The sequence below is a fragment of the Salmo salar genome, chromosome ssa10, assembly GCF_905237065.1.
Source record: "Salmo salar chromosome ssa10, Ssal_v3.1, whole genome shotgun sequence".
Classification (NCBI taxonomy): domain Eukaryota; kingdom Metazoa; phylum Chordata; class Actinopteri; order Salmoniformes; family Salmonidae; genus Salmo; species Salmo salar.
In genome coordinates this window covers 15,518,911-15,543,193 of record NC_059451.1, presented here as the reverse complement: position 1 = coordinate 15,543,193, position 24,283 = coordinate 15,518,911, and the positions used below count along the sequence as shown (strand labels likewise).

The 24,283-nt window shown below is 41.3% G+C and overlaps 1 protein-coding gene and 1 non-coding gene across 2 annotated transcripts; both read right to left on the bottom strand.

Moving 5' to 3' along the window:
- Positions 1-1,738: 1,738 nt before the first annotated feature.
- LOC106613594 (lipoamide acyltransferase component of branched-chain alpha-keto acid dehydrogenase complex, mitochondrial) lies at positions 1,739-23,738 on the bottom strand. The gene is made up of 11 exons (XM_014216018.2): positions 23,629-23,738; positions 14,031-14,157; positions 13,779-13,854; positions 13,443-13,624; positions 13,094-13,221; positions 12,658-12,910; positions 12,150-12,316; positions 10,295-10,372; positions 4,963-5,154; positions 4,595-4,666; positions 1,739-4,309 (listed from the first exon to the last, which is right to left on the bottom strand). The coding sequence occupies exons 1-11, from the start codon at positions 23,671-23,673 to the stop codon at positions 4,142-4,144; spliced, it is 1,488 nt and encodes a 495-aa protein (XP_014071493.1). The 5' UTR covers positions 23,674-23,738; the 3' UTR covers positions 1,739-4,141.
- LOC123724999 (small nucleolar RNA SNORD94) lies at positions 4,407-4,545 on the bottom strand. Its single transcript, XR_006757475.1, has one exon. It is a non-coding gene; the product is annotated as a small nucleolar RNA SNORD94 (small nucleolar RNA).
- Positions 23,739-24,283: the final 545 nt, after the last annotated feature.

Below are 24,283 nucleotides of genomic sequence, written 5' to 3'. Positions count from 1 at the left end.
AAAAATCACTTACCACATTTTACTTGCAATTACACTCAATTCTCTGGGTTGGGTTAAATGCAGAAGACACATTTCAGTTGAAGGCATTCAGTTGTACAACTGACTAGGTATCCCCCTTTCCCTTACATATCTATTCAATTCAACCCTGGAATGTAACGAAATTCCAAAGATCTGGAAATCAGCATTTGTCCTAGGATATTTTTTAATCCATTTTAGAATAAGGCTGTAATGTAACAAAAGGTGGAAAAAGTCAAGGGGTCTGAATACCTTCCGAAGGCACTGTATCTACTAGCATGCTAGCAGATACCATAGACTTCCAGTCATTGCTCGTATGCAAGTTAGCAACTTCCTTCAAGTTGCACGCAGACATAAAAATGGTATCTACAAGTTCATCTGACTCTGGGGAAGTAGATAAAGGTCTTCATTGCCAAAATCCTGAAATATCCCTTTAAGCCTATTGGGTTTTGAACCTATTCAATATTCCATAAAATTATCAAGGATAAACATCACTCACCTACCTACACCAGCCCTTTGATCTTGTTGCTTCTGCATATATTGTTTCGTTTTCTTAATTCTAGTCTCCCAAAGGGACTTGATAGAGGTGACGGTGCCACTGCCACCCCAGTCATGGTGACCCTGATCAAATGCAGCTCCCAAAACAATCTTAACTCAAAACGGGACTGGAGTCTGCCTGCTCACTGCTTCCTCAATTAGACAGATAGGGCTTGTCAAGGACAGAGGCAGGAACATGTCTGCTTAGATTTCTTCACTGCAGAAGGAAACGCATTGGTCCTCATAATGATTGACAACATGATTAGCCTTTTTTCCCATTTGGACCTCAATTCTTATTCTTTATCAAGCCAAACTGCATGTAGTAAATAACTTTCACATAATTGACAAAAAGGATTAAATACATCTCACCCCAAATAGACTGTAAAGTTCATGGAAGCACCAACAGTCAATGTATATGTTCAAAACAGATGGGAGCACAGCTGTAGTAGTCCTGTAACAAATGGTCAAATCCTGTTGCCGGGCCGTCGCAGCCAAATTAAATAGTACCTTCTAAATTGGACTACTTTGCATGAAGTAAACCCATGTGCTAAATTCCTGAGACATGTCCTCAGTGTATGTTATTGTGTTGATGGAATAGCTTCTTTGCTTTGAAAATCTTGTAACAGAGTAGCAATAGAGCTCATACCTTGTCAGTAGTGTTCCTAGATGAAGCGTGACTCCAGAGGTTTCATTTTAGTCAGGGGTGGAACGCTGAAAATAGTGGTGGTCACAAGCTAAACTTGCCACATGGACTACAGTCCCCCTGACAACACATACCTTCAGAAGACAGTAGGAAAAATGTGAAATAGGGGTGGAAAACATTCAATGGTCATACAACATGTTTGTCCTCTGTTTAACGGGGTGGGAAATTAGAAGCATTTTAGGACTGGCTCTATTCATTCCAAGTCCTGGAGACAAAAACATTGAGCAATGGTCAATGGAAAGATGGTTACTCAGTTAACTAAATATTTTAAATTAACTTTAGGGATATATATTACAGACCTTAAATGTCACCATTAAAATAATTCCCATGGGAAAAATGACTGGGAATTTCCAACATGAACCTGTATCTCTCCCATACTTCCAGGTGACGACAATTATTTAGCTCCTATAGACTGAAGGCTTTATTTTGCCAAGAGTGTCAGAATTCTTGGGGAACATAACCCACAACACTCAGCAAAGCCAATAAATCTTTACACCTCAAATTTATTAAAACTTGTTTTCAGGATCCACACAATATCAGAAACGGTGATTAAGTCAGACAGGCAGTTCTCACACATCTTCAAATAGTACAATCTCCCTAAAATACAGAGACCACAGTACGCATTCCCAAAATCTTACACTAAGGTTGTGTTCGAATACTCATACTAACCACACTATTTGTGACGTAGGTAGTATACGGTATGTTAGTATGGGTATTCGAACACAGCTTAAGTGTTCACTTCCACCCATAACTTAATATTTTCCTTTAAAAAAAAAAAACATTATCAAAACAGCAAGAAAAGCAGCAACTTCGTAACACAAATTGATCAAACTAACAATTGGGGAACCATTGGAGTGTTTTGTCCAGTAGCTGCTGACATCATACAGTGCCTTCAGAAAGTATTCATACCCCTTGACTTTTTCCACATTTTGTTGTGTTACAGCCTGAATTTAAAATTGAGATTTGTTATCACTGGCCTACACACAATACACACTCATAATGTCAAAGTTTTTTTTACAAATTAAAACTGAAAAACTGAAATATCTTGAGTCAATAAGTATTCAACCCCCTTTTTTATGGCAAGCCTAAATAAGTTCAGGAGTAAAAATGTACTGAACAAGTCACATAATAAGGTACATGGACTCATTGTGTGCAAAAATCACATTTAACATGATTTTTGAATGACTACCTCACCTCTGTACCCCACACATACAGATAATTGTAAGGTCCCTCAGTCGAGCAGTGAATTTAAAATCGTTTCAACCAAAACACCTGGGAGGTTTTTCCAATGCCTCACAAAGGGCACCCATTGGTGGATGGGTAAAAACAAAAAGCAGACATTGAATATCCCTTTGAACATGAAGTTATTAATTACACTTTGGATGGTGTATCAATACACTCAGTCACTACAAAGATACAGGCGTCCTTCCTAAAGCAGTTGCCGGAGAGGAAGGAAACCGCTCAGGGATTTCACCATGAGGCCAATGGTGACTTTAAAACAGAGTTTAATGGCTGTGATAGAAAACTGAAGATGGATCAACATTGTAGTTACTCCACAATAATAACCTAATTGACAGTGTGAAAAGGAAGCCTGTACCGAATAAATAATTTTCAAAACATGCCTCCTGTTTGCAGCAAAGCACTCAAGTAATACTGCAAAAGATGTGGCAAAGTAATTCACTTTTTGTCCTGAATACAAAGTGTTATGTTTGGGGCAAATCCAATGCAACACATTGAGTACCACTCTCCATATTTTCAAGCATAGTGGTGGCTGCATCATGTTATGCTTGTAATTGTTAAGGACTGAGAAGTTTTTCAGGATAAAAATAAAATGGAATGGCGCTCAGCACAGGCAAAATTCTAGAGGAAAACATGGTTTAGTCTGCTTTCCACCAGACACAGGATAATAACCTAAAACACAAGGCCAAAATCTACACTGGAGTTCCTTACCATGAAGACAGTTTTGACTTAAATCTACTGCAAGACCTGGAAATGGTTGTCTAGCTTCGATCAACGACCAATTTCAGTTTGGAGAATTTTGACAAGAGTAATGGGCAAATGTTGCACAATGCTGGTGTGGAAAGTTCTTAGAGACTTACCCAGAAAGATTAACAGCTGAAATTCCTGCCAAAACGTTGCTACAAAGTATTGACTCAATGGTGTGAATACTTACATAAATGAGATCTGTATTTCATTTTCAATACATTCTAAAAACCTGTTTTCACTTTGTCATTGTAGGGTATTGCATCGATTTAATCAATTTTGAATTCAGGCTGTAACACAACAAAATGTGGAATAAGTCGAGGGGTATGAATACTTTGAAGGCACTATAGCTGATATGAACACTAACAAGCGCATGCTGTGCAATGACACTTTTCATAGGGAATCACTAAACCGCACATTCTCTTGAAAATAGATTTCTAGCATTGATGAGGGAATGTGTGGGGCTGTAAAACTAAAAAAAAGGTGCGAAGAATTTTTTTTTACAGGGTTATACAGTATTTCAGAAATACAACACGTTTACTAAAAAGGTTTGTTTTCCAACATTCTGCTCTTCAGGAGAAAGCGCTACTGTTCATACCCATCCTATGTCAGTAAGGCAACCAGAAGAGAGCAATCAAACTAAGGCCACACACACAAATAAAAACAGCCAGCAACTAGAGATTAGTTTTACAACGTCGAGTAGTAGGGAACTTGTGGTGTCCGTGGCGTGTGCAGCCATCCATGTTCGGAGGAAGAAAGGTTTGGAAGGCCAAGGGGGCAGGAGTAGTATGGTGACCAGTAACACCCAGTCAAAGTGACTACCCAAAGAGTCAGAGTACAATAGACCAACTTCACATCATCATGGGGGCTGGTTTTGCGTCGCTGGGCCAGGGTACTGCAGGCTCATTTCAGATCCAGGACCATGGAGGCCGGGTTCTCCAAGTAGTCCCTCCACAGGTTGGAAAACCGCGCCATGGTGGCCCCGTCGATGATCCGGTGGTCTGCCGACCAGCTGACGTTCATGACGTGAGCTTTCACCACCTCGTCCCTCGAGTTAAACCTTGGCAGGACCTGGACGGGGCATAAACATGTCAGGAGATGATTATTCATAAAGCAATCCAGACATCCATAACTATCAAATAAATGTAACAAGTCCAGACAACGTCATGAGGCTCAGTCAGGCGTCTGTATCGTGTTGACACCTCCCAGTCAGCTGGCCACATGCCCACTGAGCTGAGAACTAGCACCAACACTCAGCTCCCATTATCAGCTGAGGTCCGTACCCCTGCGCCACTCATCATAGCCAGCATTGACAACACAGCTGATAATGTTAAAGTAATATACATTTTCACAAACCTGGATCTTTCCAAGAGCGCCAATCGCCACCTCAGGAGGCAGAATTACTGGCTTTGCATAAGTGCCTCCAATCTGATTCAATGGAAAACACAAATACATGACATGTAAAGACTGAACAAGCGGCTTAAGCAAGCATAGGTCCCAAATAATGCAACCGCTAGCTGTCAATTACTATTCAAGTTAGCATTAGATGGCTACTAAAATAGCATTCGATGGCTACTAAAAAATGCCAACACGGCTTTTAATTATGAAAACGGCAACATTATCAAATCACACAAGGTTTAAAAAAATATATATAAATCTGTTTGATTTATCAGTATCACTTTAAGCTCATCCTCCCAGCCACTAGTTTCCCCTCCCCAGCTCACCGAGCCGATGTTGGAGAGGGTGAAGGTGCCTCCTGTGAGGTCAGCCGTGCCCAGCTGGCCCGTGGCGCCCAGGGTCTGCATGCGGTTGAGCTCCACTGCGATCTCAAACACACTCAGCAACTGCACATTCTTCACATTGGGCACCAGCAGGCCCTGGCTCGTGTCCATGGCCAGGCCAATATTATGGGATGCCTGGTGGTGGAGGAGGAGATAAAGCAGCACATCTCAGAACCAGCTCGGGTTCTCAATCACTTTGAAGAAAGGATGAGAGAAATGTCATGTCCGTGTTAATGAGTCATTCTATTTCTACGTCCAGCATTCTGCTCGATGTGAGCAAGTATCCCATCTATTTGAATATACACTACATGACCAAATGTATGTGGACACCTGCTCGTCAATCATCTCATTCCAAAACCATGGGCATTAATATAGACAGTTGGTCCCCCTTTGCTTCTATAACAACCACCACTCTTCTGGGAAGGCTTTCCACTAGGATGTTGGAACATTGCTGCGGGGACTTGCTTCCATTCAGCCACAAAAGCATTAGTGAGGTCGGGCACTGATGTTGGGGCGATTAGGCCTGGCTTTGCAGTTGACGTTCCAATTCACCCCAAAGGTGTTCGATTGGGTTGAGGTCAGGGCTTCTGTGCAGGCTAGTCAAAGTCTTCCACACTGTTCACGACAAACCATTTTTGTATGGACCTCGCTTTGTGCACGAGTGCATTGTCATGCTGATACAGGGAAGGGCCTTCCCCAAACTGTTGCCACAAAGTTGGAAACACAGAATGTCATTGTATGCCGTAGCGTTTAGATTTCCCTTCACTGGAACTAAGGGGACTAGGATGAACAATGAAATTCAAGATGTAGGATGGGACAAACCTAAACTTTAAATTAGTAATTTCTCTGAATGGGGGGGACAACCAAATTCACTGAGAACACATTACATAGGATGAAGAAACAATACTCAGAGCTGCACCTCTTAACTACTTGTTAAACATAGAATTGATACTGTATACTCATTGTTGGGGTGGTCCGTGGATGGCTTTATACCATTTCTATGGATCCCTCATGTCCTACTCTTCTTAGAATAATTTTGTTTTTAAACTTTTTTTAAAACTTTTTTTTTTTAAAGGCCAACTTGGGTACAATCAATTAGCTTACATTTCTCACAGATTTAAATTATATTTCAACAAAATAATGGTTGCGGGAATTCTAATCTTATCCGTGTCTAACTACAGGAACAATTTCAGAACAAAATCAGGTTGTGGGTGTTATGGCTTGTTGAAATGACATGGAACAACCCAGCTGTAACCACACTGGGAGCAGTGACAGCCAACCTATGAAACCTCACAAAAGTGTTTGGCGTAGCCCAATATCCCCTACAGTCAACCCTTTAAATAACACCCAAGACGTTGCCAGACCCCTGGTGGAGTTGGCGCGTACACCGCTAGATAAACACACTGAATCTCTGAAAGGCTAACAGTCACATGTACAGGGTTGCAGGTGTGATTGCAGGGTACAGTGAAAATCTTAAGCTCCGACATGCAGGACTAAGTGAAATAAAATGAAAATGCTAATAAAAGAAAACGATAGAACTATATACACATAACTGTAGCAGTGATTAATACATGTCTATTAGGGTGGAGGCAGAGTATAGACTTGAGGTGGTGGGGGGGGACCAAGTGAAATAAAAACAAACATAAAATGAGAAAGAAAACACTAGAAAACAAAGTAGAAATCTGCAATGTTTTATCGGAGCTTGAGGCGAGGCGCCCTCATTAGCTTGCTGCTACATGCCAGGTTGATAGCGTCTCTCCCACTGGATTGTGGAGGCTGCTTAGAGAGCGCCCTGCCACAAGATGGATTAGCAAAACAGACAAAAAGTTGGTCGGATATCCCGTTCAATGTACGTGCGTAAAGCTGGCACCGGACACAGGGCATGCAAACTATGTTGCTAATCAGAAACAAAAGGAGGCCAAAAATAGAAAATAGCAACAAAAAAATAAGGACCTGTAGGACATAGCCATTACTTTCGTTGCGAAGACTGCATTTGGACGCGACGTCACCTCAGAATCGCCTTGGGCAAACTAAGTACCGGAAGGGTGTATGGATAACTTGGAGGTCCTCAACATGTTTAGCCGAGGCTAAAGCCACGAGAAAGGAGGTGTCACAGGAGAGGGTCTTCAGATCCAGACTCCAGTGATTCAAAAGGAGGCCTCTCACAGAGCATTCAAAACCAAATCCCAAGTGGGCGCAATAGGTTGAGAAACCGTAATCTAATTCCTAGGAAAGAAAAGCGTTGAGCTGGAAAGAGACAGCTCATTTTGGGGTTAATTTGAACCAGAGACCGTGTGTTGGATAATGGACACAACCGTGCTAACGCAGCTTGTTCCCTCGACTCTGCTTCCAACCACCAACCGCCTAAGGGCCCATAACCTGTATCACTAGACACCTCATTAGGTACTAGTGAACTACAGACAGGAAGCAGCAATGAATCCCAGTAATGCACAACCTATGGGAGGGGTGCCCCCTTGTGGAATCATCATATTGTTTGGTTTCAATACTTCAAAACCAAATGGTCGGTCCAGGTAGTCACAAAAATAGATGGTGATTTTAATGAATGGAGCGAATTTGGAGCGGCAGTTTAAGAGAGCGGTTGGAAAGGACGTGGAGCGCTGGGAATTTTGAACGCTCAACTCCACTCATATACTCTGCTCCCACCCTGGGGAGATTCAGATGCCCCTCGTTCAAGGGGTACCAGAGGGGCATTAAACATGGAAAGCTTCCAATACACGTTATGCTTCCGTGAGATCGCATGACGCCCGGCCCCCTTATGGGCACAGAAGGCTCCTGAAATGGCTGACGTAGTACTCCGTTTGCTGTAACAAAACATAGGGGCACGGTCGTACCAGTAATGTTTTCGTGGAGCGGCGCACTAGTCAACCAGACCCGTGCTAAGGCCCTCCTAACCCAAACTAGATGCTCGGGGGCTGCTTCCTCAGAGGAGCATACAGTGTGCCCACAGAGAGGGAATTCCTTATCCAAAACAGAGTAAATACGGCCTCAAGAGCACGCCTTCTTGAGGACAAAGTAACAAAGCTGATGCGCATCGCAAGCTGCTCCAAGGAGTTGTACAGTTTTGACTTCCCAACCGCAGCGGCTCACTTTGAGCAGGCCAAGGTCCGCCGCAAACAAGTAAATTAGAGGCAAATTGTGTTCGTCACGCCTGGTCTAAGCAGCTCTGCTGCCGCCCTAGGCAAGATCAACATATGCCGCCCGTGTCTTGTATAGTATAAAGATTTGGAATGGATTGACAGAGTAGAGTAATGATGTGTATCTGGTGCATTTCAGTTGAGCCTACTCAGTAGCACTTGGAAACAAAACATAGTTGTCAACTATTCACATCAGAGAGTTACAATGATGCAATCACTAGGCAGCCAACTGTCTATAGTAGGAAACAGAGTTGGTGTCAATAAGCCACACGACACGATTCACGACCTCATAGTTCAAATTACAATAAACATAATCCAGAAGAACTGTAAAAATGGATATCATTTGAGTTTTGGAAACAAGTGCTTTCATAAAATGCATGACGCGTGCCTCGTTTCACAGGAGCATTGTAAAAATAAGCCTTAACTCAATGAACCAGCCTTAACGAATTTTGTTTACTTACGTTTGATTGTCCAACATCAGTTTTATAATTTATTCATTTTGTGGCCACCTAGTGTCCTCTTTCCACTGCTGTGGTGCTGAATCGCAGCGGGAATGGTGAGTGGGGCGGGCCTGCCCGGTCATGCCTAGAAGGAATCCAGCTTTTGTCAAATTAAGACCAAGTTCAATTTTAGCTAACACAAACCCTTTTCCTAAGCTTAACCTAATTCTCCTAAACTGCTACAAAAAGTCAAATCTGACATTATATTTGACAAATGCTGGATCCCTTCTAGCCATGACCGGCTGGCCCTGGTGTTCGTAGACAGCCATGTTTTGTTAATTATTCCTCCTAATTAAAACGTTCATGCCTAGGCTAAATAAAATTACAGAGGCCGGAAAACAGCTGTGTTTCGTTCTTTATTCATTTAAAATGTTCATACAAATAGCCTATTGGACAGGTCGCTCGCAAATTATATAAATATACTTCGGCATTGTGTTTTATTACTGTGTAGGTGACTTGTTCAAGGCAAAATGTTTCTTTAAAAAAATATATATATATATCCGTTTAAGCATGGTGAAGTTATTAATTACACTTTGGATGGTGTATCAATACACCAAGTCACTAAAGATACAGGCGTCCTTCCTAACTCAGTTGCCAGAAAGGAAGGAAACTGTTCAGGCATTTCAAAATGAGGCCAATGGTGACTTCAAAAACAGTTAGGAGTTTAATGGCTGTGATAACCACATTGAATTTTTCTACTTACCCGGACGGAAAGGGGATACCTAATGCATTCAACCGAAACGTGTCTTCCATATTTAACCCAACCTCTGAATCAGAGGAGGTGAGGGGGGGTGCCTTAAATCGACGTCATCAGCGACTGGGAGCAAGTCTTGTGGGGGTCAACTGCTTGCTCAAGGGCAGAACCGACAATTTCTTTCCCGCCTCGCCGGCTCGGGGATTCGAACAAGCAACCTTTCAGTCGAATTAACTCATGATGTGCAACTGTGTATTTCTCCGCTTGCATCTGAGGAAATGACCATTTTTTTTTTTTTATTGGTTTTTAATAAGCAAATTACATTAGGCCTCACTCCAGAACTTCACTACCATTCCTGTTCCCGTGTCATCCTCTGACTTACACAAAGACAACAAACCTGAGTATCTCTTTATTCATTTGGGCATGGTTATGAACCCAAACCCAGCTTAGCCATCGTCATCTAGGTCGCATTTTTAGCAATCTTAACTCAGTGCTATAGCCAGGCCAAACAATCCGAAGAATAACAAAACTATTTGTGATTAGGAAACTAGAAGAACCATACAAACTCCAGCACACAACGTCCAGGGGTGAGCACGCTCTACCACAAAGGGGCAGTTCAGTTGGCTCAACGTAAGACAGACAGTCTCGTGTTCCAATTGTTTGTTTTAGTAGCGCGAATCGTTCCTGTCCACACCGAGATGAAGAGCGGAATAATGGAAGGTATTCATTCTAGCCTCACACTTATCACCTGTGGAAGGCGGGGCTTCCAGTGAGGAAAGGATTTCATTGGCCTTGTCAGGAGTGATTTTAGATTGTCAACCGAAGATGTGAGAGCGCAACTCCCCATAGTATGTTGTACCGACGTTGACTGACTGAAAGGGAAGCAATGTCTCCCCAAAACCACCACCCCCTTCCTGCAGCCTTACCTTGTAGGTGATGTTCTGAACAGCCTCGTCCACCGAGGCGTTGAGGATAGGGAAATGGAGAAGGCCCAGTGAAGCAGCCTGCTCAAACAGAGAAGATTATGATCATCTTCAAATAACATTTTATTTGTCACATGCGCTGAATACAACAGGTGTAGGCCTTACCGTGTAATGCTTACTTACAAGCACTTAACCAACAATGCAGTTAGAGTGAAGACAATATTTATTAAATAAACTAAAGTTAAAATAATAATAACACAAAATACCAATAACGAGGCTATATACAGGGGGTACCGGTACGGAGTCAGTGTGCAGGGGAACAGGTTAGTCGAGGTAATTTGTACATGTAGGTAGGGGTAAAGTCACTATGCATTGATAAACAGCGAGTAGCAGCAGTGTAAAAACGAAGGGGGGTGTCAATGCAAATCATCCGGGTAGCCATTTGATTAATTGTTCAGCAGTCTTACGGCTTGGGGTAGAAGCTGTTAAGGAGCCTTTTGGACCTAGATTTGGAACTCCGGTACTGCTTGCCGAGAACAGTCTATGAGTGACTAGAGTCTTTGACAATTTTTTGGGCCTTCCTCCGACACTGCCTAGTATATAGGTCCTGGATGGCAGGAAGCTTGGCCCCAGTGATGTACTGGGCCGCACGCACTACCCTCTGTAGCACCTTACGGTCGGATGCAGAACAGTTTCCATACCAGCCGATGATGCAACCAGTCAGGATGCTCTCGACGGTGCAGCTGTAGAACTTTGAGGATCCGGGGACCCATGCCAAATCTTTTCAGTCTCCTGAGGGGGAAAAGGCGTTGTCGTGCCCGGAACTTGAAACTCTCAACCTGCTCCACTACAACCCCATCGATGTGAATGGGGGCGTGCTCGGCCCTCCTTTTCCTGTAGTCCACGATCAGCTCCTTTGTCTTGAGCACGTTGAAGGAGTTGTTGTCCTGGCACCACACTGCCAGGTCTCTGAAGCCCTCCCTATAGGCGGTCTCATCGTTGTCGGTGATCAGGCCTACCACTGTTGTGACGACAGCAAATGTAATGATGGTGTTGGAGTCGTGCTTGGCCACACAGTCGTGGTTGAACAGGGAGTACACGAGGGGCCAACGTGTTGAGGATCAGCGTAGCAGATGTGTTGTTGCCTACCCTTACCACCTGGGGACGGCCCGTCAGGAAGTCCAGGATCCAGTTGCAGAGGGAGGTGTTTAGTCCCAGGATCCTTAGCTTAGTGATGAGCTTTGTGGGCACTATGGTGTTGAACGCTGAGCTGTAGTCAATGAACAGCATTCTCACATAAGGTTACTTTTGTCCAGGTGGGGGAAGGGCAGTGTGAAGTGCGATTGAGATTGCGTCATCTGTGGATCTGTTGGGGCGGTATGCAAACTGGAGTGGGTCTAGGGTTTCCGAGATGATGGCGCTGATGTAAGCCATGACCAGCCTTTCAAAGCACTTCCTGGCTACCGATGTGAGTGCTAAGGGGTGTTAAGTCAGTTACCTTCGCTTTCTTGGGCACAGGGACAATGGTGTGATCCAAACCGCAGCCAGCATGCTATTTACCCAAATCCTCTGGCATAGTACTTCAGGTATGATGTGCAATGATTCTTTCATGACACCCCTGTAATAATGAAGTTTCTGTGCAGGGCATTATAACACTTCAGTCACATAACACAAGCTGCTACCTCTGTCATAACAACAGTACATGATCTGGCATGAGCGTATAACGCTGACATTTCAACGTCATAACGAACACTTCTTATTAGGTGTTACCCCATGCATATTGGCAATAGCGTCACTTTGCCACTAGACATGTCACCTCACAACTTCATATTACATCATGTCAGGAGTCAAAGGTCACCTTGATGAAGAAGGGCATGTAGCTGAGCTTGACCCCGCGACCCTCTGACAGGCCCTTCAGCTCCTTGCGCAGCTGCACCAGCCTCGTCAAATCCACTTCATCTTTATAACCAAAGTGGGGGATCTTCAAAGCTGCAGTCATGGTCTTCACCATTGCTTTGTGGAAACCTGGTCGTTCAGAAGAACACGTTGGAAAAAAAATAGATATGTTTTGATGAAGCTAGTACTATATTGCTAAGTTAACACCTGTCCAGTCAGGTCACTTTAGGCTGTTGCAAACAAAGCCAGAAGGAAGTTGTTTGGAACCTGGACTGAACATAGATTGGGAATTTAAATACAGTGACTAGCTTTTTGAAACCCGTTCAAAACATCACTGCTACTCTAATTATAATAGACTATATTTAACCTGTCTAGCTAATACTATGGGTTATTCTCTGAATCAGAAATGTATCCCAGAAAGCAAACACATTTATTGGAACCATTAACCATCTCTGTAATGCTCCCTCTACCTTTCAGGGGCTCAGTGCTGTCCTTGCCCGTGAAGACGGGCCTGGAGATGACAGGGAGCGGGACACTTGGTGGGGGCTTCATCTTGGGCATGGAGGCCGAGGAGGGGGCGGACGCTGCGGGAGGGGGTGGCTGGATCTCATGGAATGGGGTCGGGGGTAAGATGGCCCCTGTCTGTTTGGCCAGGAAGTTGAGGATGTCTTCTTTGAGGATCCGTTCGTCTCTCCCGGTACCGACCACTTCACTCAGCTTGATCTAAGTAGGAATGGAAAGTAAGCGGCAAAGAGGTAAATAGACTGAATCATCACAAAAGCCTGGACACCCAGTAGTTGGCCATTCCAGGTTTAAAGGGGTGGTGCTCAATCTTGTGCTATAGTGCCATCTTGCAGTGAATGCATGCTTGCATGTGTATGTGTCTGTCTTTTAATAACAACTCACATTGTTCTCCATGGCTAAACGACGGACTGCAGGTGTGGCCTGGGTCTTGTGTCCCTTGATTTCCTGGTGTGTGTGCTCATCGTTTGACATCGCCGGGGTCTCCACAACATCCTCCTCATGGGCCACCTCTGAAAGATCGACCAAAGTCACTATCCCCACCTTCCAACAGAAGCCAGCGTTGTTTTTGAACTTAGATATTTTGGTGTGTTCCAATTTTTCTTTATTATAAACGTGACCCAGGTAATATGAACTGGCTTCAAGTGTCAGTTCTATTGTTCTACACATTTGATACATAAAAAGTTGGGAGATTTCCATTACGCCATTGTTGGTGCTTTGGCGGCATACCTACCCGGACCGGGCTCTGTCTCAATATCCACCAGGGGTGAGCCCACTAAGGCTGTGGCATCAACCTCATAGTAGAGCTTTTTAATGACACCGTCATAGCGACTTGTGATGGTGACAGATGCCTTGTCACTCTGTACCTCACAGATGCTGTCAAACTGGGAGACTTTGTCTCCTTCCTTCACATACCTATGGGAACAGAAAGACAACCTTAACATCTTTCTCTTGGAGTAGCTATGCTTAGTAATCATTGAACTTGTGTGGGCTCTAGTGGCAACTCTTTTAACAAAACGGAATTCATATACAGCTTTGCATGTTGCTGTACTATATTTTGAAATCATACCATTCCTTCACCGTCACCTCCATGATGCCCTCGCCAATATCTGAGAGTTTGAATGGCACAATTGGTCCTGATGTGACTAAAGAAAGCAAATGGTCATTAAAAATGACACATCCATTCTTCAACCTATAACATCCACATAGCCTTCCGTGCATTTAAGATTGTTTAGTTTACTGTCTGTACGGAGTGTACACTGTCAGCAGTAGCATCTTCCTCATTCCACATCCCTGTGCGCCGATTCCGAAGCCTACTTACCATAACTGGTGTGGAAAAACCTCGAGCTGCACAGCTGAGGGATGAAGAGAGTGTGGGGACGACGGGTGTAGTCTGGTCGGCCAGTTTGGACCCTGGAGCAGCAACGCTTGTACCGATGTGCCAAGAGCTGCGATGATAAACGAGAAATAGATCCATGTCATGATCAGTCATTAGATGGGGTCGCGTTTCAGGACTAGGCTTCGTTAATGGATATACCGTTTCAGCATCTAAAGATATAGCTAGCATGACTTCGTAGCTTTCAACAGTTGACTCGCTGCAGAGCAAGTTTAGTTTAACAATCTAAATGTTACACACACACACACACACACACGTACCAGTCAAAAGTTGACGCCTTCTCATTCAAGGGTTTTTCTTTATTTTGACTATTTTCTACATTGTAGAATAATAGTTAGGACATCAAAACTATGAAATAACACATATGGAATCGTGTAGTAACCAAAAAGATGTGTTAAACAAATCTAAATATATTTTATATTTGTGATTCTTCAAAGTAGCCACCCTTTGCCTTGATGACAGCTTTGCACACTCTTGGCATTTTCTCACTCTTGTATTTGTTATAATTATTTGTGTATACATGTTATTTTCATGTACACATATTTGGATAAAGCCCAAAAAGCACACTATCAGATTAATCCAAAATTACTAAACGTATACATTTTATTTTTCCTAATATATCCTAAATATTGGTGCATTATGGTAATGAAAAGCATGTTTCAGTAATGTGTGTTTCATAGTTTGCCATTGGAAAACTGTACTGAGCTCTATTAAAAATTCAGTAACCCAATACATGAAACTGTCATTTCTTAATGCCAAATGACTTGCATAAAACAACCCTTATTTTACCACAAGTACTATAATTACGTGCATGCATTTTAAAAAGTGGATTTTTTTTAAAACATTTAACATTGGTGTATTAGGATACAGATGTGTGGTTCTAAGATATTTTAGATGTATTACTAAATTGAATGGGATTCTATGCGCAAATGGCATAACATGATATGCATATGAAGTACCTAAATATGTCGGATATGGACCAAAAACTTTGTTGGGATATCAAACAGTATAGCTAAAACAGGTACATGTCAAAAATGGGGGATATCCTCTTTTAAGTGGCGGTTGCTCTTTGCTGAAAAACAAACTCCAGATTGTCACTTAGTAAATTAAATGGGGTTTATAAAGCCATATTTCATGACAACCCTGCTTAGTGAAATACCTGATTTTTACAAAATAATCTATACAAAAAGGTGAAAGCAGTGATCCTAGTAATTAATTAAAGTCACCAGCACAGCACACCCATTGAATATACATTAGAATTAGCTTATTATCATTGCCTTATTTAAGGATCTCATTACCGAAACTGACATAAAATGTGGTAATGATTAGGGCTGTTGCGGTGACCGTATTACCGCCACATCGGAGGTCATTAGTCATGAAGGCAGTCAAATTCCACTTGGCCGTTCAGTCACGGTAATTAGGCTTCTCCAAGCTCTGATGCTGCTTCTGGTCATTAGTAGTCTACCAAACCTGCCAACTGCCTGGCACTCAGCACTCTATTGTCCCTCTAATCACTCTGACATCAATGCAAATGTAATCAGAAATCTAATCAAACACTTCATGAGAGCCCATGAGCTCATGTTGTGCAACATTTCTATAGGCTATGCAATTGCGGGAGAAAACAGAGTGATGGCTGCTAATAAAAAGAGGAGGATCCCATCAGCTTTCTATAGGCTAGGCCTACTATATTTATTTCTCAACTTTCCTAATATTAAGCACATTGCTTATATTTACAACAGGAGAATACCCTACCTGGCTGGCATGAAAATGAACCACGGGGAAAAGCGTCCTCCATTCGCTATTTAAGTGCATAGATGACATGTTTCAATACAGGTGCATGATAAATGTCCATTCTAAATCAAAACAAATGTGTCACATATTATTTAGTATATGTAAAGACAAGATTAAATCAAGAATAGTCCGATGGGTGATAATATTAGCCTATCACTTGTGAATTATGTATTAATCACTTGTGAATGATGCCCAGCATAAGAAACAATACCTGTTTTTTTTTTGTCTTTTTCCAATCAGTTGCACACCTCATGTAGCCCAGCCCATAGAAACCTTATTAAAACATATAGGCCTATTAAGCAAATTAATTCGCTTTACAAGTGGTGTAGAGCCTAACTGGCACATATAAGCAACGAGTAAGTTTCAAGTTTGGGGAAGATCATTTTCACCATAAAAATTCACCTTCATAATAAAAGCATTACATGCATAATTGCATTTGAGGTCACTTTTGATAAATGGTGTTTTCCGCTAATGGAACATTTGCGCTTATAGCCTACTACCATGTGCGCATTGCTGCGCTTATAATGTGAAGAAATAGCCTAATAGTTTATCAACATGTTAAGCTAAACGTTCTGATCTGTTGCGTCAGCCACATTGCATAAAAAAAATGGGTTTTTGATGCTAGTGGTTGTATTCATTTGGGATCTCTCATCCCACAACTGTCCCAGACAGACTATGTATGGAATATTTATTTTACAGAATAGGTTTACTTTTGTACTATGGGGGATAATAGATTGACATAGGCTAGTGCTTTTGCTGTTTGTTAGGCCTACTAAGTAACTGATGAAAAGTAAATGTGGAGAGTTCTTCCAATATCTTCAATATGCACCTCGGAATTGTAAAGGACGCACGCAGTTGCGTCCCCGATGTGTCCGTCTTCACTTGTAGCCTGTGAGAAAGACCTCATCACGTGACTGAGAGCCGAGCCGTGTGAGTGAGTGAGAGATGCTTCGGATTGTGCAGCACACTCGGGGAGAAAGGCACAACGCAGCACTCCGGGCCGCAAAAGGCATGGACTTTTTTAGGGTGCATTACAGCCACAAAGGGGATGTCGCCGTGAAATTCGAGGCATTATCAAGTGCTTGTCAAATTGTGAATGAGAGACTAATGAAGTGTGTACAGCCTGCGCAAAAAAAACAAAGCAGAGCTCATGCCTTTCTAGCGTCTTTTTTCAAATCATCATTGGAGTCACATCATGCAGCCTTAGAGTGTATTAAAAATCAAAACATATAGCCCAACGTTTGTAGAACAACTAAAGTTACATTAATAACTCTAAATTAAGCATATAGGAATACCCATTGCTTTGTTAACCGCTCAGAATAGCCGCATGTGCACTCTCCCTCAAATTGTTTGGAGGAAAATATTTATATTTTATTCAGCTTTGTTCAATTGTATTCTTTATTACTATAAAATAATGCCACGGAATTCTAAGCAAATCTTGTCTGCTAAATTAACTAGTGTAGCCCACAGCCATATGGCATAGCCAGATCAGGACCTAACATAAGGACAACTCAGAGTATGCTATAGACTACATTTTCTTCATATCATGCTTCTTTAGACCTGTCTAAAATACATCATGGATTAATGGTGAAGGTGTAGGCTATATTACATGGATTTAGTAGACTTTTTTAAATGGCTTCTTGGCTATGAATGTAAAATCCAGGAGAAGCTAAATGTGTTTGTTAATTAACGGTCAATTACTGTGAGACCGACAGTTATTTGCTTGACAATCATCGGCTGACGAAATTCTGTGACCGCCACAGCCCTAGTTAATGACACATTTGCGTTTCGGTAATGAGAGGCCCTTAGCTCACTGTGCAAGTAATAGGAGACAGCCATTATGAATTAGCAAATAATTGACCCCATCACTAATGTCCATTCATGCCTTCAAGATGGTAAGTTAATGGTTCTAAGTTCTTCTCAATTTGAGGTTTAGTCATATCGGTGATGAGAACGCTAAGTGTCGTAAAGGGGGTGTTTGAGAATAAGACCCTCATTCTGAAGGCATATAAGTGAAGAAATTAAATTAACTTGTGCTCGTCTAAAGGCGTCCCTGCATGCTTCCGAGCTGAAACAGTTCAGAGGAGTTTGTGCATATATTACGATGAAATGTTGTGATGTTTTTGTTCGTTTTGGACTTCAGTAAGGGTTTTTCAATTCGGGCACACATTTTTTTCCTTTGAGGCCAGCTGAAGTTCGGGAGACAAAGTCTACGCCCCTTCATCCGTGATTGGTCAACAGTAAAAACTCTTCAATAAAAAGTCTGTTGTCATTCAACGAGAAACTACTTGTTTTCATGCACATTTTTTCATTGAGAAATACTGCAAACATCTTAGTTAGTTGTAAAATTGTGTGACTAAGATCTTGGAAAAAACGTTAAAATTAATTACAGATTTCTTGAGTTATCTTGGATTAATTCTGACTATTTTGTGGAAGTGTATACTGGCTACGGCATCTCAAAATGGACAAACAGTACTATTGCAGCCTTTTTGTTGTTTTTCAAGTGAAGGTCTTAATGGAGTATGCGAGCACATTTGTTCATTAGCCGCCCGCCGAACTGAAGCATGCTGACGCCTTAAGGACTGCTCCTTTAGATGATGCATCATGGGTGAATAAAACTATTTTTTTTTTTTTAAATGAGTTACTACACCAACTTGAAAACGTGTTACAGTAACGAGAAACATGTCCACGAAGTGTTTTTACTAATAAATATTAAGTAAACTTCAACTAGTATACAACTTGTATGATTTACTCACCAACTACAGCAACAGAGTGTTTTCTTCAAATAAGTTAGGTTTTTCTAAAGTAAAAATTGTATAAAATGATTCAAGAAATTCATCCAGATACATTTCATTAATAAGAATTTGGGGAGAAAATGTATAAAAATTCTGGCAAAAATGTTAAAATGTATTTAAAATGAGACATTGCTATAAACTAAGCATTGTAGTCTTCAGAATGATAGTTGAAGGTGCATTATGTTTTTTTAACTCAATTTTCTACTGCCATGGTTTCATGAGAATCACCCATCCATTTGTGGCAAAGTTGTTTAGCTATTTAACTTATTTAAAGTGGAAACTTTTGTTGCAAAGTAGGGCTGGGCAATACGGCCAAAATATCATATGGTATTTTTCAAATTTTATACAGTATTTTATGTTTTTGATTAATAAAAGTTCTAAATTTGCTTTATGAGTAGTGCGTGACCGTAGGGTGGCAAAACACATTCTAAATGATTTCAATGGGTCTTTCTCCATTCTGATTGTTTTATACTGTTCAATTCAACTTCAACCTAAAATAATTTCCTGCATTTCCATAAATTTCTGCATTCATTTGAGATCATTTCCACACTGCCATGATATAGCTAGCCAGCTAATTAGCGATTAGCATTAGTGCCTAACCTGATTTAGCTTAACTTGCTAAGAAAATACAAAGTAGCTGTTTGCAGATGTAAGAAACACAAACTAATAACGTTGTAATTATAGAACGCTTGTGGATTTATATTAAGATCAAATTGGAAACATTGTTGTCATCAACATTGTTGCATTAACCATGCAGACTGAATGAAAGTGTCTCGTGGTCAAGCAACAACAAATGCGCTGTGTGTGACAGGGGGGTGGGAATAGGTCTGTGTGGAACGCACAAAATGAGTATCAGCCATTGAAAAGTGTAAATTTACTCAATTGTAGCTGGTCCCATCAGATAACATGGCACACGTTAGCCCTATGCTAACCTCAACAGGTCGTACCGATTATAACTTCTTCAGCCTATGAAAGATTTTAGACTTTATATCCACCAATCAATAGCATTTCTTAAAATTAGGGATCCACGAAACAGTAAAAAAAATATAAGAAAAATATAATAATAAATTGGTGAACATAACGGAATCTGCTGATATTTGCGTAAAATGCCAACATTGGTATCGGCCGGTGTCTAATTTAACGGCGATGTTAAAAACCGATGTCAAAGCTACCGTGCATACCTATATAACGTAGGTACATGACGTAATAACGCCACGTAAAATGTTGCGCTACACGTGCAACACAGCATTCCTAACCTAGCCACACAATGTCTGCTGTGTGAATCGAGCAGTCAACAAGTCGAGTAGTGATTTGAAAGAGTAAGAACTTCAGCGACACAACTCAAAGGCGAAATCCATTAAAGCCAAGATAATGGAATTCATTGCCCTTGACAATCAACCGTTCTGTCGTAGGTGATGTTGGCTTTCGCTGACTGGTCGAGCACCGGTACACACTACCAAATGCGCTATTTTTCAGATGTTGCCTTACCGGAGTTACACAGTAATAGTGTCACTGCTATTAGCTTCACGGCATACATACTATGGAACACCGTTTGCATCTTTGTGTGTCAAAAAAGATACAGTAGCACTGTCAAAGCTGTACAAAAAAAAAAAAGTCTGCAAACAAGCAAACACTGGCCACGAACGATGTGTTTACAATACCGCGTTGGTAATAAAGCATCATTTGTTCAACCGCAACTTCTGGGGTTGCTAGCTTTAGCTTGGTACCTAGCTAGCACCAATACAACCAGCAGAAGCTGCAGTTATTTTCATTATTCTTAGCAATGATTTAGGAATCCTTGTGAGTAAGTATTAGCTAGGTTGCCACTTGTTTGCCTATTGAAATTGAACTTCAGTTCATGAAAATAAATAGCTAGCCAGCTACTTAACCCTGTTGCTCAAAGCTAACGTTATAAGCAGCCAGCTAGCTTTATCTGGCTAGTGAGGCTCGACCGGACCGGGTTATGTGTTGTGAAGCTAGCCACAATAAGGATTAGGCAAAATAGTGAAATTTGCAGTTTGCCTTCAAAATTAGTGTCATTGACAGTGATGCAAATTAATACTAATAGTAGAATTATGCCATACCTTTATTTTGAAGGCTAACCGCAAAGTCCACTATTGTGGCTAATCCTTAGTGGCTAGCTTCACATAGATAGGTCTGACCATCATTAATCAAATAAGAACTGTCTCATAAATTAGGGTTATTTTAGATGATGACACCTAGCTATAGAGTTAGCTGGCTAACTATAGCTACTGAAACAGATTATGTCGTGTTATTTGACGTGCATCTTTTTTGACACGCAAAGACCCAAACGGCGTTCCATAGAAATCCTGGTTGAGAATGACACGACTGAACTTAATGAACAATGAAACAGCACAGCAAGTAAGTAAAAGAAATTGGTTTTGATTATGGTTTACTGGTAATGGGGACATAAGTAAATGGCAACAAAAGTTTTTGGTAAGTGTGGTGTGTGTGTGTGTGTAACCTTTATTTAACTAGGCAAGTCATTTAAGAAATTCTTATTTACAATGATGGCATACCCTGGCCAAATCCGGACGACCCTGGGCCAATTGTGCGCCGCCCTATGGGACTCCCGATCACGGCCGGATGTGATACAGCCTGGATTCAAACCAGGGACTGTAGTGACGCCTCTTGCACTGAGATGCAGTGCCTTAGACCGCTGCGCCCATGTGTGTGTGTTAACTATTTAACTGTACTAGAATGCTTAAAAGGCCGCTAAAATTGTAAATATCGGTATCGTTTTTTAAGCAAGGAAAATATCGGATATCGGCCAAAAACGTCATATCAGTGCATCACGACTTAAAATAGGTCAACACTGGCCACTAGAAGGATATTTTGAACCTACAAATTCAAGGTTAACTTGTTTCGTTGGTCTGTAACAAAATGTGAGTCAACATTGCACTGATGCATCCTTGACTAGGCAACTAGCTACTACTGTTAAACATTTTCAGTTCTTCATATACATGACAAAATCCCACATTATCAGTTTCACACACACATCCATGTGCTTTTAATGGGGAAAATAAGGTCCTTACATGTAAGTTCATCGTAAAAAAAAAAGCAAAGAGCCTTATGGAAATAGCAGTCTTGTACTGTGGGCCATCATCGCTTCTCAGTGGCAGACACTGCTAAAGCGGTTGACTACCAATTGATGGTGCACTTTAACCATGGGTTCGAGCCAACTTGGCAGCGAGCTTTTTTAAATGACGGGGGATAAAAAAAAATCTGTTCACTGCCCGTCCTTAATGCTCGATTCAAAACGCATGTGACGAGCTGGATGATTATAATAACGCATAGCCTACAAAACCTTGTAGCCCTACATTTTGGCATACACAATGTAATATAGCCTCTGCAATATGATTAATAGGCAAAAGTGTGTGTGCTAGGCTGAAGAAAGAGAAAGCTCCTTATTAAATTCATTCATAATTTTCATTTTCAAGCTGTTGGCTGTAGGCGTCCCTTTTCAACACCTTTAACAGTGCTGGACTTGGGCAGGCGCTCACCAGAACGGAGTTTCTGCACCTCTTATAAAATATTAGCTCAAAAGTATTGTACAGTTCCTGCACCTAAATAAACAGTACCGGCACCCAAAATGAGTACTGATACCTATTTTATTCCAAGTCTAGCACTGCACAGTGTCTTATTTACTTTGAAGAACTACTAAAATAGTGATTGTCAGACAACAGCTCTATAGAGATGAAATGACTTGGAATTAAATAATAAAGTCATCATATAAAACAAATGTAATATACACAACTGAAATATTTTATTAATTTGAATAACTGATGGGCAGTCACTACCATCATGTGACTTTTAATCATTTATTGTTACAGCATTCAACCCGCATAATGCATAGTCCATTTAATTAAAAAATAACATTTAATAATCGTATTTTTTTTATTCAATCGGACCGACCTCAAAATGTTATCACCAATGTGATTCCGACGTTCACCAAAAAGATCATCACTAGTGAAACCCCTTTAACTTTAAAATGTTTGCAAGTATGGCCCCATTTTTTACCAAGGTATGATGACATTGCTCTCGAAAGCTCTTAAAATCCATAGGTTTTTAAGCGGCTACGGTTGGCTGCGTGTGAACTACAATTCCGACACAGTTTTCGAAACGTCAATAATCACGTACTGATATGCCCCTTGACTTTCATATGAATGAGAAAGAATCTTTCAAATAAAAGATAAACTGCTACAGTAAGTGTTGCACAAATCCATACGCAAGTGTATACCTCCAGTTGACGAACTACACTTCCTCCCCAGTTAAGTTTACACACAGGTGTTCGGAGAACGCTAAATAGCCAATTAGTCTTCCGTAAACAAACGTTGTAATATAACATAGAGATGGCCGTATGGGAACCCTGTCACAAACCCTAATCCTATAAAAAGTGTGTCGTAATTTAACCTTTTGATTTTAGAAATGTATTTGTCGCTGATATGAAAAAAAACGTACCTTGATTCCAAAACCATACCGCAAGCGATGCGTAGAAACTCAACAAAATATTACAGTACTATCGTCGGGCGCTAAAGGTAACGTTAGTTACAGTGGTCTATGAATGGGTTAGGGATGACATTGTATTGGCATTCAAGTTCAATTATTTCAGACACACACATCGTCAACCGTTTGAGTCAAATAAACAGTTGACTATCTGGGTAGTAGTAACCAACAGATAGCAATTATTCATAACTACAAAACAATTAGGAAATAATGTCAATTTCAATCCCACTTCACTGTAACATAGACTAAAATTAGCTTGTTTGCTAGTCAGGCTAGCAGCTGCATGGGAAACGTCTCTAGATTGATGTACAGTAGCAGTATTTCTAAATGCATGATCCTTGTGCATCATCAACTATCTCGCAAAGCTTTCACGTCGGTATACACATTTGGAAAAACTTTAACAAACCTACCAAGCGTCTCATAAATGTGAATGAGCCTCTGGTAACTGCCGCCATCTTTGTTTCTCTTCGTCCGGATCCAACGCACGCCCCTTTCAATGGCCAATCAGAGATCAGTCACTATAGAGATTTTACTGCGTTCATGAGCCAGTCGGAACTAGGAAACACGTGCCATGTTCAACCAGTTAGCAAGTCAGAATATCCGAGTTTCCTAGTTTCAACGGGGTTGTGAACGCGGCATAAATCCACTATATGAGCCAGACATACTTTTGAGGAGATGGGAGCAAGTACCCCTGACTGAGAATAAATAATATTTCCCGTCGGGTGGGAAAGGTGTCACATTGTTACAGGTCAGACAGGTAAAATGGTAGAAGTGGATGCTGAGTTCGAAACAAGCAGCACGTTGAACAAAGTTGGTGAAGATGCATGTCCTGAATGGACAACAGTAGTGTCGAAAACTGGAACAAAAAGGAAATTGTCTGAAATTGGAGTGGAGGAAACGTCTATGAATGATAATGAATCGCTTCTTGTTGAGTAAGAATGCATGTGTGGGAAACGCATTTGAGGTGTCAAATGGTGATGTACACGCTGGGAAAAGTGGAGTGTCAGTGACCAGGAGTGGTTTTATTTTCATTCATTGTATTTCTGAAGAACAAAGGAAGATTGC

What these genes read in the sequence shown, in the direction of transcription:
- LOC106613594 (XM_014216018.2), bottom strand. Translation starts at nt 23,673, where the DNA reads ATGGCGGCAGTTACCAGAGGCTCATTCACATTTATGAGACGCTTG. An exon ending in GAGGTGACGGTGAAGGAATG is followed by an intron (nt 13,625 to 13,778) that starts GTATGATTTCAA and finishes CTGTTCCCATAG; the next exon opens with GTATGTGAAGGAAGGAGACA. An exon ending in ACATGCCCTTCTTCATCAAG is followed by an intron (nt 10,373 to 12,149) that starts GTGACCTTTGAC and finishes CTGTTTGAGCAG; the next exon opens with GCTGCTTCACTGGGCCTTCT.